At 37.0% G+C, this 14,903-nt stretch overlaps 1 protein-coding gene and 1 long non-coding RNA gene across 12 annotated transcripts in view; one reads left to right on the top strand and one right to left on the bottom strand.

Annotated features, from left to right (window-relative positions):
- The window catches only part of LOC132533432 (uncharacterized), a 941,342-nt gene that overhangs the window by 915,224 nt on the left and 11,215 nt on the right, over positions 1-14,903 (bottom strand). For 2 of the 11 annotated variants that reach the window (XR_009545317.1, XR_009545312.1), the window contains one exon: positions 2,176-3,725. The exons of 3 other annotated variants lie outside the window; for them this stretch is intronic. This is a non-coding gene — a long non-coding RNA (uncharacterized LOC132533432). Of the gene's footprint in view, positions 1-1,199; positions 1,341-2,175; positions 3,726-7,345; positions 7,423-14,903 lie in introns of those variants that run through there. 6 more of the 11 variants (XR_009545315.1, XR_009545319.1, XR_009545314.1 and 3 more) reach the window with 6 other exon arrangements.
- The window catches only part of HIF1A (hypoxia inducible factor 1 subunit alpha), a 53,712-nt gene that overhangs the window by 31,256 nt on the left and 7,553 nt on the right, over positions 1-14,903 (top strand). The window contains exons 5-11 of the mRNA XM_007519273.3: positions 755-867; positions 1,980-2,182; positions 7,101-7,207; positions 7,789-7,936; positions 11,263-11,483; positions 13,070-13,356; positions 14,752-14,874. Of these exons, the coding sequence (XP_007519335.1) occupies positions 755-867; positions 1,980-2,182; positions 7,101-7,207; positions 7,789-7,936; positions 11,263-11,483; positions 13,070-13,356; positions 14,752-14,874 (1,202 nt within the window). The remainder of the gene's footprint in view (positions 1-754; positions 868-1,979; positions 2,183-7,100; positions 7,208-7,788; positions 7,937-11,262; positions 11,484-13,069; positions 13,357-14,751; positions 14,875-14,903) is intronic.

Here is a 14,903-nt window from a genome sequence, read left to right as displayed (position 1 = left end):
GCAAGGACCAGAGTAAGGATCCTGGTTAGAGCCCCTGGCTTCACAGGCGGTGAAGCAGGTCTGCAGTTGTCTTTCTCTCTCCCTCTCTGTCTTCCCCATCTCTCTCTCCATTTCTCTTTGTCCTAACAACGACAACATCAATAACAACAACAACAATAACTACAACAACAATAAAAAGACAACAAGGGCAACAAAAGGGAAAATAAATAAAATTTTTTTTAAAAAAAGTTCACTGAAATTCTTTTGGGTTTACTTTGTATACTAATAGCATAATTTGCTGTAAGACAAGTTCATACCATATTTATACTTACTTATTTATTCATTTTGGAGACAGAAATGGTGTGGAAGAGAGAAAGAATGACATTTGCAGCTTGCTTCTTTACTCTTGAAGCTTCCCCCTATGGGGCTTGGTAGTGAATCAGACTTGAATCTGAGTCCTCATGCATAGTAACTTGTTCACTCTACTGGCTGCTATCACTCAGCCCAATACTTAGATTTCATTGTAATCTGACAATGTTTAATATTAGTATGAATATGAAAAGATTAACTGGTGTTGCAGTCATGAACGGTTGTTCTTAATTGGAGTGGGTGAGAGCCTTGAGTTTGTTGTAGTGGCAAAGAGCATGGGAATCACTGTGTTCCTGCTGAGATTCTAATGAACCAGCACCTACCTGCTGAGAACTATTGCTATTCTTACTATAACAAATCTGAATATTTTATTATGTTTTTAAACTTTATTTCATGCTTTAATTAGGCCCTGTGAAAAAGGATAAAGAAATAAATACACAGCGAAGCTTTTTTCTCAGAATGAAATGTACCCTAACTAGCCGGGGGAGAACTATGAACATAAAGTCTGCAACATGGAAGGTAAATGATGATTTGTGAATGCTGACATATTTGATTTATAGATAAATATATACATTGCTAGTATTCAGTTAGCACTGGAATAATCAGGGAAATTTTATGGTTAGTACCTTGGTATTTAGAGATTTAACATCTAAGGCAGTATAGTAATCCAGTTTGAGGCATGAACTTGATTAAAATATGTGAATTTTGACATAAACTACACTAAATCAACTTCTGGCTTTGTCAACAACCTGTTTGAATGATTTCTTTGCTTGGTAGTGAAACAATTATCAAGACAGTAAATAATAATTATATAGTTACAGTGACCATAAGAGTGAAAAAAAAAGCCCAGATTTGTATTTATAAAAGTTTTTACTGAAATTTTTGTTTTTGCCAGAGAACTGTAAAGTCTGATTTATGGTGGTGTCAGGGATTGAACTGGGAACTTAAGTCATGAAAGCTTGATGTAGCAATGGTGGTGTTATCTTCCCAGCCTGTGAGGAAAATTTTTTAAAAGAAGAATCTATGTTAGGTTGGGGTGACAGCAATGGTTATGCAAAAAGACTTTTGTTCCTCAGGCTCTAAAGTCCCAGATTCAATCCCTAGCATGACCAAAAGCCAGAGCTGAGCAGTGCTCTGGCCTTACTCTGTTTTGCTCTCTTAGAAGAAAAGAAAAGAAAAGAAAAGAAAGGATAATTTATGCTGTGTGAGAATGCTATTATAGCAAGAACATACAGTGGTTAATCGACTAATGATAGAAATTTTATCTAGTATTACCTTTTTTTAATCTTTATTTGCTCGATAGAGAGTCAGAAATTGCGAGGGAAGGGGGTGATAGAGAGGGAGAGAGACAGAGAGACACCTGCATCCCTGCTTAACCACTTGTGAAGCTTCTCCCCTGCAGATGGGGACTGGGGGCTTGAAGCTGGGTCCTTGCGCATTATAACGTGTGCTCAACCAGGTGTGCCACCATCTGGCCCCTATCTAGTATTACTTGTCATTTCATATAACAGATAATTAACTCTAATTTTTTTCTCCTTAGTATTTGTGTGTGTGTGTGTGTGTGTGTGTATATATATATATATACACACACACACACACATATATATATATATTATTCTATTCATGTATAGGTACTTCACTGCACAGGCCATATTCATGTATATGATACCAACAGTAACCAGTCTCAGTGTGGTTATAAGAAACCGCCCATGACATGCTTGGTGCTGATTTGTGAACCCATTCCTCATCCATCAAATATTGAAATTCCTTTGGATAGCAAGACTTTCCTGAGTCGTCACAGCCTGGACATGAAATTTTCTTACTGTGATGAAAGGTAAAAGATATAAAATACAACTAGAAATTTTTAGTCCATAACAACTTTTATTGTTCACTATTGTAAAGTCTGTAGGTGTCCTTCCATCTGATTAAATAGAATGATAAACCTAGAAGTAATATTACTGGGGCCAGGTGGTAGCACAACTGATTAAGTACACGTTACAGTGCACAAGGACCCAGGTTCAAACCCCTGGTCCCCACTTGCAGGTGGGAAAGCTTCATGAGTGGTGAAGCAGGTGTGCAGGTGTCTGTCTGTCTCTTTTCCTTGGTATCCCCCCTCCTCTCTGTCTCTCTCTGTCTCTATCCAATAATATATATATTTATATATTAAAAAGAAATAATATTAGTAAAATTAATTAGCCACATTCACTGAACATTATGTATTCTGGGGTGAGGGGAGCAGGATTAAGTACATTCTTTGCCATGTGCAAGGAAGGACCTAAGTTCGAGCCCCTAGACACTAGGAGTATCGTGCAAAGAGGGAAGCTTGGCGAGGGGTGGTGGAGAGCTGTGTGGTGTCTCTTGACTCTCTGTCTCTTATCCTATATCTGGAAAACAAAAATATGTTCACTTGGAGAGGTGGAATTGCACAGACATGGACTTCAGTCAAATCCCTGGCAGCCGAAACACACACACACACACATACACACACACACATTAAAATCTTTTTTTTTTTTAATTGGATAGAACAGCAAGAAATTGAGAGGGGAAGAGGGGTAGATAGATCAGGAGAGAGACACCTACAGACCTGCTTCACTGATTGTGATGCAACTCCCTGCAGGTGGGAAGCTGGGGGCTAAAACCATGATCCTTGTGCTTCATACTATGTGCACTTAACCCACTGTGTCATCACACTACCCCTACAGTAATCTAAATACTCAGCAAGGCACGGTGCAAAAATTATACAGAGTATTTTTACTGGGAGTCAGGCTATAGCACAGCGGGTTAAGTGAATATAGCCCTACTCAGTAGGATCTAAACTTCTTAAAATAGCAAATATACACATTTATGATGTGTTCCCTACACCCTAAAGTCAGACCCACATGAAGTTTTATTGTCTTAGTACCTTTTACATATACTTTATACCATTCTGCAGTGAACTTTCCCTCAACTAAAACATACTTTTAAGAGTCAGTATAGCATCTGTGCCTTTACAGATTTTTTTTATTCTTTAAAGAAATTACATTCTTTCCACACATCTCTGCCATAGCACTTTGGCTACTGTTGTACTTATTTGCTTACTTTTCTCATGTTTTTTTTTTTTCTTCCACAAGACATTATAACATAGTAATACTGTGAAATCTGAATATAATATACAGCCAACCTACTAAAACCTGGCTTTGCTGTCAATGTTCAAACGATCTGGGATACATTAGTTCTTTTCTTTGAGTATCAGTTTCTTCTTCAGTTACTTTATATAGGATTAACTAGAAGATTATATGGGAAAACCAGTTTAAGTACTCAGCCATAACTAAGTAGATATGAATCTCTCAGCTCATTGGTCAGGAAGCATGACGGAGCTGACCCAGGAATTGTGTGACCTGCAAAATAAGGATCATAAGTTTAAAGGTTGTTGAATGATACATTTGAATTTCTAGTAAAACACTACAGTTTGATATCCTATACTTATTTTATGTGTGTGTGTGTGTGTAAGTGTGTAAATATATGCACATATATACACATACCTGAAATCAGATTGGAAAACACTGATGTGTGATTAAATCACAACTTCTTTAAACTATATACAAGGCCCTCACTTTTTTTTTTCCTGTTTCTGTGTTGACTTAACATTAATTCACAATTTGTGAAAGTTTAAGGTTTCATTTCCCACTATATGTGAGTAAGACTCCACACCCTCTCTTTCTCTCTCAGTATCTTTCCCTCTGTATCTATTCTTTCTCATTAAAATAAAATAAAGGGGCCAGGCGGTGGCACACCTGGTTGAGCGCACATGTTACAATGTGCAAGGACCCAGGTTCAGTCCCCACCTGCAGGGGGAAAGCTTCGCAAGTGGTGAAGTAGGGCTGCAGGTGTCTCTCTTTCTCCCTCTCTGTCTCTCCCACCGTCTCAATTTCTGACTGCTTCTATCCAATAAATAAAGATAACTAAAAAAATTTTAAATAAATTTAAATATTTTTACAAAGACTCCACACCTACCAAGGCCATTGTACTTGAGACCCCTCTACCTAGTCATAGTTATCATTATAGTTATTTTAGTTTTTTTTAAGTATTTTATTTATTTATTCATTCATGAGAAAGATAGGAGGAGAGAGTAAAAGAACCAGACATCACTTTGGTACACGTGCTGCTGGGGATTGAACTCAGGACGTCATGCTTGAGAGTCCACTTGCCTTATCCACTGCACTACCTCCTGGACCACTCATCATTTTCAGAGTCTTAAGAGTGGTTGTTTTGCTAGTTTATGTGTATTTGTGTATTGTATATGTTGAGTTTTGTCCTTGTATTTTCACTCCTGGAACAATGCCAGACATATATAAACAGGTTTAAGTAATGAAAACAGATCTCTAATTCTGTGAGGCTTTCATGTAAACATATAAAATATGTTTATAATTGTAAACACAATGAATTATTTTAAAAACTTAAAGATAAATGACTTTTAATTTAAAAAAAATAACATCACTTTAAAAAATTGAAATAGCATTATGTAGGTTTCAGGTGTGAAAAAGCAAGATGCATGCCCCCTTTAAGCCTTCTTGTTTATTTTGCAATGCTGCCACCTAGTGTTGTTGTGTTTAGAGCTCTTCCTTTGGGCTTGCTTTGGTTTAGTTGTTTACTGATTAGCTTGCTTCCTTCCTTCTTTGCTTTAGTGCTAGGTGTTTGCTGGGGCTCCAGGCTTTGTGTGATTCCAACTACTTTTGGCATACTTTATTTTTCCATATAGAGAGAGGCAGCAGAAATACCACAGCGCCACTCATGAGGCTTACCCTTTGCATGGTGCTCCCATGTGGTGGCTGAGAGCTTATTCCCTGGTCTTTGCACTCAGTGAAGTATATATGCTCTACAGAGTGAGCCATCTCTTGCTCTGCACAAACTTGTTTTCTATTTGTTTATTTTCAAAAAACTGAAAATTCTTGCTTTAAAGTGTGATTAAAAAAAAAGTAGAATTACTTTTATATATGTCTCTGAAAGATATCTTGCCTGTGTGCTTTCATACTAGTTTTTATGACTTGGTACATTGTATAACTTTGCTTATACTTTAGAAAGTTCTCTCAATTGTAAAAGCTAAACTTTTTTTTTATTCTCCTACTAAAGAAGAGAACATTTCTGATTAGCAGTGTTTTAAGACATTTTTTTTCTCATGAAATGAGTTCTATTTCAGAGACTATGGTGACACAGATTAATAAGATATGTCCAAAGGAAAGTAGATTACTTTTGAGGTCATTTTCTTTTTGTAAAAAAAATTTTATTTGTTCCTTTTTATTGCCCTTGTTTGATTGTTGTAGTTATTATTGTTATCATCTTTGTTGGATAGGACAGAGAGAAATAGAGAGAGATGGGGAAGACAAAGAAGGGGAAAGAAAGACACCTACAGACCTGCTTCACCTATTGTGAAGTGACTCCCCAGCAGGTGGGGAGCCGGGGCTTGAACTGGGATCCTTTGCGCTTTGCACCACCTGTATTTAACCCGCTGCCCTACCACCCGACTCCCTTGAGGTCACTTTCAATGTTTCATTCAACAAAATTACTAGTTTGATGTAATTAAATTTTAAAAAATAAGTACAAGAACATTTTAGGACTGGGAGGTAGCACACCTGGTATTCACATGTTAACATGATCAGTGACCTAGGTTCTACCCCCTGCCCTCTGGAAATGGTGGAGCTGTGTAGGCACTGAGCTCTAGCAGTAACTCCTGTGGCAAAAAAAAAAAAGAATTCTCGAGCCAACATAATAGTTATTCCTTTAGTTTCTGTTTAACATGAGTACTCTTTGGTTGATTATAATCATTTTGTGGTACATATTGATACCTCCAAAGTGAAATCTTGCCTGGAAGGACTAGTATATTAAAATTTATTTTATGATAAAATTATATCTGTACTTTATATTAATAGTGCCTTTATAATTTTCATTATTTGACAAAACTACCTATTAATATCCTGTCTTATTACCAAAATAGCATACAGTAAAATGTTATAAAATTAGGTAACATGTTTGATAAAGGAACTAAAAGGGTCAAATAGTACAGATGAAGATGACTGAAAAGAAATGCTGACTTTACTATTTATAGTGTTACTGAAGGTGAGATAAAAATTTATTCTAAGCAAAAATAAGATGCTATTTGTTTTTTGAACTTTGACTTGTTTGAAATTAATGTCTATCAATTAGACAATCAATTGTTAATCATTAATCAATTGTTAATCATTAATTATCAATTAATGTCTATCAATTAGAGGCAGTATTTTTATTCATTTCTCTCCCTTTTTAAAATTTCTTTATTGGGGAATTAATGTCTTACATTCAACAGTAAATACAATAGTTTATACATGCATAATATTTCCCAGTTTTCCATATAACAATACTATCCTCACTAGGTCCTCTGTCATCCTTTTTAGACCTGTATTTCCCCCCCCCACACACACACACACACACACACACACACACTCACCCCAGAGTCTTTTACTTTGGTGCTATATGCCAACTCTAGTTCAGTTTCTACTTGTGTTTTCTCTTCTGATCTTGTTTTTCAACTTCTGCCTGAGAGTGAGATCATTTTATATTCATCCTTCTGTTCCTGTCTTATTTCACTTAACATGATTTTTTCAAGCTCCATCCAAGATGGGCTGAAAATGGTGAAGTCACCGTTTTTAATAGCTGAGTGGTATTCCATTATGTATATATACCACAACTTGCTCAGCTACTCATCAGTTGTTTCTCTCCCTTTTTTTTATGATGAACAGAATCACTGAGTTGATGGGATATGAGCCAGAAGAGCTTTTGGGGCGCTCCATTTATGAATATTATCATGCATTAGATTCTGATCATCTGACCAAAACTCATCATGACAGTAAGTACAGTGGAAATATTCTTACATGCTTAATTATGTAACTCTATAATCTCTCCATAGTACTTCTCCCAAATAGGTAATTAGTTTCATTGATGGTAAAGTGGTGAGCATAGCTGCCTTCCTAATAGTTTAGATTACCTGATTTGCCAGAAGAATTTAGCATAACGGTTGAGATTCAAACATGCTAGCATATCCATTTGAAATGTCTTTGAATTCTGGAAAATATAGCAGGAATTTAAGCACATAATAGCAGTGCCACTTCCTTGCAAAATTAAAATTATTCATTATTTAGTCTCTAGTACTTTCAATATATCTAAATAAATTTTAGTCTCTGCTCTCCCTCAATCTTGGCTTTCTTTTTATTTAAAGATTGGCCAGTAAGGAATTTATTTTGGGAAGTTAGTGAATTAATTGGGTACAGTTTTCAGATATGCTGGGGCTTTCTTTGATTTTAAACAGTTACAACTGATTCCATTAAAATCAACCCCCTCCCTTTCTAAAATAACCAATATCTAGATCCACTCATTTGATTGAAAATTTACTTTTTTTTTCTACATAACTCTTGCCCTTTTCCTTTCTAGTGTTTACTAAAGGACAGGTCACCACAGGACAATACAGGATGCTTGCCAAAAGAGGTGGATATGTCTGGGTTGAAACTCAAGCAACTGTCATATATAATACTAAGAATTCTCAGCCACAGTGCATTGTATGTGTAAATTATGTTGTGAGGTAAGCATAGAAAATCAGTTGGGAGTGGGGGGAGAAGCAAATAGTAACTCAGATACTCTATTCCTATTTCTCTTTTATTCCTACATTTCTGCTTCTTGCTTCTTGCCTTCAGTACTTTGGCCTGGGTTTTCATGCTGCTGATTGCACATGCTACCTATTCTACTAACTAGTATCAGTAGTTGTGCACCCTTGTCCTTTTCACTCCTGTTTTCTTTTTCCTTTTTTTTATATTTACTTATTTTTCCTTTTGTTGCCCTTATTGTTGTTTTTTATTGTTGTAGTTGTTGTTATTGATGTCATCGTTGTTAGATAGGACAGAGAGAAATGGAGAAAGGAGGGGCAGACAAAAAAGGAGAGAAAGATACACCTGCTTCACCACCTGTGAAGTGACTCCCCTGCATGTGGGGAGCCGGGAGCTTAAACCGGGATCCTTACACTGGTCCTTGCGCTTTGCGCCACGTGCGCTTAACCCACTGCACTACCGCCCGACTCCCTCACTCCTGTTTTCTAAGGTCTTGGAAAAGATCTCATATGGATTAGTTTTATCTAGTGATACAGGTATGATCATGTATTATCTCCAGGTAATTATGAAATTTTTGTAGGTAGAATACTAGCCTTGGGATAAATAGGTTTGTGTCATAGCTCTGTCACTGTCACCTTAGGGAAGACTCATTTCTCTGGATTCATCTGTATAGGATGAAATGACAATACTTAAACTCAGGTGTTAATAAGGACTAAATGAAAATCTATATGAGGGAGTCGGGCTGTAGCGCAGCGGGTTAAGCGCAGGTGGCACAAAGCACAAGGACCGGCATAAGGATCCGGTTCGAACCCCGGCTCCCCACCTGCAGGGGAGTCGCTTCACAGGCGGTGAAGCAGGTCTGCAGGTGTCTATCTTTCTCTCCTCCTCTCTGTCTTCTCCTCCTCTCTCCATTTCTCTCTGTCCTATCCAACAACGACGACAACAACAATAATAACTACAACAATAAAACAAGGGCAACAAAAGGGAATAAATAAAATAAAATATTTAAAAAATGTTAAAAAAAAAAAAGAAAATCTATATGAGGGCAGGGGTAGATGGCATAATGGTTATGCAGAGATTCGCATGACTGAGGCTTCAAAGTACCAGGTTCAGTCCCCTGCACCACCACAATAAACCAGAGCTGAACAGTGCTCTGTTTTTTTTTTTTAAAAAAAAAAAAAGAAAGAAAAAAGAAAATCTATGAGATTTGGCTGTGTCATGTTACATAAGAGCAGGTTCATAAATTTGACTTCTTAAAAAAAAAATTCCCTTTTGTTTTGCCCTTGTTGTTTTATTGTTGTAGTTGTTATTATTGTTAATTGATGTTGTCATTGTTGGATAGGATGGAGAGGGGGAGAGAAAGACAGACACCTGCAGACCTGCTTCACCACCTGTGAAGTGACTTCCCTGCAGATGGGGAGCCGGGGACTCGAACCGGGATCCTTAAGCCGGTCCTTGCGCTTTACACCACCTGCGCTTAACCCGCTGCACTACCGCCCAACTCCCTATAAACTTGTAGCTATCTTGAACTAATCTTTAAAAAAGATTTTAATGAGTGAGGTATAGAAACCAAAGTACTACTTTCTGGGGCCTTAGACATGAAAGACTGGTGCACAAATCACTGCTGCCTTCTGGCTCTTAAACTAGTCTTTTTATTGGATCTGCTTCAGTAAATTACTGCTTCCTTTTAGTTCATTTTTCATAAGGCTAAATATTCTTTTATGGCTGTCTGATCTCACATGAGAATTGTTTTAAAGTTTGTTCTTCCACTCAAGATAAATGCTTACACTGCAAATACTGCATTTCTTGTAGATATTTTCATTAACTCCAGTACTTCCATAGACTTAGCCTCTTTCTAAAATCTGTGGCCACGCCTCTTAGGTAGACTGGCATTTGCTTGTATTTTTTGCCAATTCTAACACCATCTTTTAATGCTTTAATCTTAGTACAAAAGAGTGCTTTTGTGATTTTCCTATTCTGGAAGAATCAGCAATTTGGTATGCCCTTTGGTTTGCTTACCCCATGGCTTAAAATCTTTGAGCCAAAGTTAGCTTGTTGGCACTTCCATGAAGCAGACCTCCATTTTAGCGTTTACCACATCATTTTTAATTATTTACACATTTACTTTCAAATTGGATTATAAATTCTTGAGGGCAAGGGTTAAGTATTTTAATCTTTGTGTCCACAGATTATTTTACATAATAGAACATTTTTTGTTGATTGATAAATAAATTTCACAACTCTGTCTTGTTGCCAAAACAAATATGACACACCTCTTAGAAAGTGTTATTTGGGGGTCGGGCAGTAGTGCAGTGGGTTAAGTACACATGGTGCCAGGATACTTGTGCTGGTCCTTGTGCTTTGTGCCATGTGCACTTAACCTGCTGCCCTACCGCCCCACTCCCCTGCATTTCTTTTTAATTTTATAGATTACTTTATTGAAAGCAATGTTGATTTTACTTTTGCAAAGATTTTATATATTGAGAGAGAGCCACCAGAGCATTCATTATTCTAGCATATGTGAGGCGGGATCAGACTTGGAACCTCTTGTTTAAGAGCTTGATGCCTCATCTATTGTGCTACCTCCCAGGTCATAAATTTACATTTCTTTAATCACTTTTCTAAAGGCATAGTTGAAGAGTTTGAACTTAAATTATAAGATACTGAATTATTTTATAATTTTATTATCTATTTCACATTGCATTTTATTTTTATTACTAAAAAAGAAAGTATTAGTGAGCACTGCTGAGCTCTGACCTCTGGCATATGCAGTGCCAAAGACTGCACCTGGCTGGGACTTTAGGCATGTAAGTCCTTTGTCCTACCATTCAAACATCTCTCTAGCTTTTCTTTTTTCTTTTCCTTTTTGCCTCCAGGGTTATTGCTGGGACTTGGTGCCGGCATTACAGATCCACCACTCCTGGTGGCATTATTATTATTATTATTATTATTATTATTATTATTATTATTATTATTAGATAGAACAGAGAAATTGAGAAGGGAGAGAGAAAGATAGATATACCTGCAGACCTACTTCACTGCTTATGAAGCATTCCTGCTGCAGATGGGGAGTGGGGGCTCAAACCTGGGTCCTTGTGCATACTACTAAGTGTGCTTAACTGGGTGTGTGCTACTACCCAGGAACCCATTTTGGTATTTTAAATCCAGAATGAGACCAAGTGTTCAAGGAATTGCATAAAATGTTCCTTTTCATAACGGAAGGTGTTATATACGAGATATGGCCATTCATCAGCCCCCTGTTGTGTTAAGTGTTTAAGTTTTACTAATTTCTCTTTTTTGACAGTGGTGTTGTTCAGCACGACTTGATTTTCTCCCTTCAACAAACAGAATGTATTCTCAAACCAGTTGACTCTTCAGATATGAAAATTACTCAGCTGTTCACCAAAGTTGAATCAGAAGATACAAGTAGCCTCTTTGACAAACTTAAGAAGGAACCTGATGCTTTAACTCTATTGGCCCCAGCTGCTGGAGACACAATTATATCTTTGGATTTTAGCAGCAATGGTGGGTATTTATTTTGCTCGTTGCCTAAACTATGTCTATTGCTATCTGCTTGTTGTAACTAAACTTTTCTGTCTCTGTAATGTCTCAGCATTGTTACGTTTGTCAAAATGTTGTTAAAAACTGTATTTTTAAAATGCCCTTTAGTTATTTATTCTTTGTCTCAGCTACTTTCTTTCTATACCCTATTATCATTTCCCCAATTTTTGTAGTCATATTGTAATAGATATAGTAGAGGAGAAATAAGTAGTCATATAATATGTCAAACATTGAAAATCAAAACTGTAATTATTTAAAATTTTATTTATTGACTAGAGAGAGAAATGAAAAGGAGATAAGGAAGGAGAGAGAGGGTGGAAGTAGATAGCATAATTCCTATGCAAAGAGACTCTCATGCCTGGGACTTTAAAAGTCTCAGGTTCAATCCCCTACATCACCAAAAGCCAGAGCTGAGTAGCTCTGGTAAAAAAAAGAAAAGGAGAGAGAAAAAGAGACACCTGCATGTAGAGACTGGGGGTTGAACCTGGGTCCTTGAGCATGGTAGCGTGTGCACTTAACTGGGTATACCACCACCTGGTCCCTGAAACTAATGTTAAATTATGTTTAATGATTAAAGGGGCACACATTACCATTTGCAAGGACCTGGGTTCAAGCCCTCAGTCCCTACTTGCAGGGCCAAAGATTCACAAACAGTGAAGAGGTCTGGAGATGTCGCTCTCTTTCCCTCTAAATTTCTCTGTCCTATGAAGTAAAATAAATAAAAGTTAAAAATAATAAATGATTTAAAAGTATAAGACATTTGAGGTTTTTTTTTGTTATTTCTTTATTATTGGATAGAGACAGAGAACTTAAGAAGGGAGGAAGCTCCCTTTTGGTAGGGACCAGGGACTTTAACCCAGGCCCTTGCTCACTGCAATGTGTGCGCTTAGCCAGGTGCACCACTGCCTGGCCCCAAAAGTTTGTGGTTTTTATGACAGATGAGTAGGACTTTCTATAGTGGACTGGTAAGATAACTGAGAGACTTAGTTTTGCCATAATATCTGTAATCTTTCTGATGAAGAAAAATTTGGTGGCTTTTTTTTTTTTTTTTCCGTGCCAGCATTACAAATCCTCTGCTACAGTGCCTGTTTTTTGCTTTGTTGTTGGTTTTTAATTTGTCAGGACAGGGAGAAATTGAGAGGGGAGGGGGAAGTACAGAGGGAGAAAAAGATAGACACCTGCAAATCAACACTCTTGAAGTGTCCCCTTGCAGGTAGAGAGTGGGGGATCAGACCCAGGTCCCCGCACATAGTCATAAGTGCATTTAGCTGGGTGTGCCACTGTTTTATCCCCTTCCTTGGCATTTTTTATTTTGTTTGCATGAAATAAATAAATCTTTTATAGTAGAGGCCATAAGGGCTGGGGAGACAGCATACTGTTTATTCAAACAGACTTTCATGCCTAGTTTCAATCCCATATACCACCATAAGCCAGAGCTGAGCAGTACTCTGCTCTCTGTCTCATTAAAGTAAAGCAAGCATATACATAAATATATAATTTCTGTATATATTAAAATGATTTTTTAAAAAAAAAATTATTTTCCCCTACAGACACGGAAGCGGAAGAGCAACAACTTGAAGAAGTTCCTTTGTATAATGACGTAATGCTCCCCTCACCAAATGAAAAATTACAGAATATAAATTTGGCATTGTCTCCATTACCTGCTTCTGAAACTACAAAGCCACTTCGAAGTAATGCTGACCCAGCACTTAATCAGGAAGTTGTATTAAAATTAGAACCAAATTCTGAGTCACTCGAACTCTCTTTTACTATGCCCCAGATTCAAGATCAGCCAGCTAGTCCTTCTGATGGAAGCACTAGACAAAGTTCCCCTGAGGTAGGTGTTATGAGATAATTTTCAGATTTTAATGTTCAGAAACATTTGAAATTTGAACTACATGTCATGGCTTTGTGTGAAATTTCTCACTTTAAAATTACAAAAGTATGACAAGGAAGATCTCAACACGTTTTTGTCTCAAAGATAGAAATATGGGAAATAAATAGCTTAACATACATCAAAATGTAAATTTATGTTTGCTTCTCTACATGTTTTTATATAAGTAGAAATTTTGTTTTTAATTTTATCATCCAGAGAGGATAATGTGCATGTCTAAGATAAACCATAGCTACTACCTTTTGAGTTGGGTAGCTGTCCAGTGGCAAAAAGTTAGGCAAGGCTTACATGAGAAAGGATCTTTCAAGTCTTTGTACAATTCAGTTTAATTTCCATCACTAATTTCAAAGTTCTGTACAAATGCAACATGAAGATAGCAATTGTTAGGGTAAATAACTACAAATCTACTGCTGGCTGCCACTTTTTCCATTTTTCCCGGTTTTCTTTTTACTTGGTAGGGCAGAGAGAAATTGAGAGAGGAGGGGTAGGTAGAAAGGAGAGAGAAAGATAGGCACCTGCTAATCTGCTTCACTACTAGTGAAGCATCTCCCCTGCAGGTTGGGGAGCAGGGGCTCAAACCAGGGTCTTTGTACTTGGTAGTATGTGTATTCAACTGAGTATACCACTGCCTGGCCACCTTTGCTTTTAATCTTACTAGCAAATCTAAGAAAGAAGGAAGCAGAAGTTTATGCTTAGAATGCATAGCTATTTCTGACTAGAATTCTTGTTCAGAAGTCTTTGTCCCTACTCACTGGAGTATCTGGTTTTTTAGTAAGTCACCACAGTAGTGTGTTGTCTCAGTACAGAGATAGATTACAGTACGATGTCATCTACTTAACTGGCTAATTAGGTACCTTTTGGAAATTAAATCATTAAATTTTGTTCTTAGAATAAGAAGGTGATTATATCTGTTAAATTTTCTATAAGTTTTTAATTACCTTTTTTATTTATTGGATAGAGACAGCCAGAAAATGAGAGGAAGGGGGATATAGAGAGACAGAGAGAGACACCTTCAGCCCTGCTTTACCATTCATGAAGCTTTCCCCCTGCAGGTGAGGACAAGGGGCTTGAACCCGGGTCTTTGTACACTATAATGTGAGCACTTAGCCACCGCCTGGCCCCCCTTTTAATTTTTAAGGTACATTACTTACTCAAATATGTATACTGACAAATTATAAGCTGCAAGTGTAATTTCTCACTAGTTAGATAAAATTGAAATAGACAAGATGAACTTTGTTGTAGATTCCTTAGAATCTGGTTTGAGAAGTTTAACAACTAGCAAAACTTTCATATGAAGACTTCTTCACATGAAAATAAACCAGTTTAATTCCTTTTCAGCCTACCAGTCCCAGTGACTATTGTTTTGATGTGGACAGTGATATGGTCAATGAATTCAAATTGGAGTTGGTTGAGAAACTTTTTGCTGAAGACACAGAAGCAAAGAATCCATTTTCTACTCAGGTATATTAACTTACTCTGTTTTTGTTAAC

This window comes from Erinaceus europaeus, chromosome 16, assembly GCF_950295315.1.
Source record: "Erinaceus europaeus chromosome 16, mEriEur2.1, whole genome shotgun sequence".
Classification (NCBI taxonomy): Eukaryota; Metazoa; Chordata; class Mammalia; order Eulipotyphla; family Erinaceidae; genus Erinaceus; species Erinaceus europaeus.
This window is presented reverse-complemented; position numbering and strand designations above follow the sequence as displayed.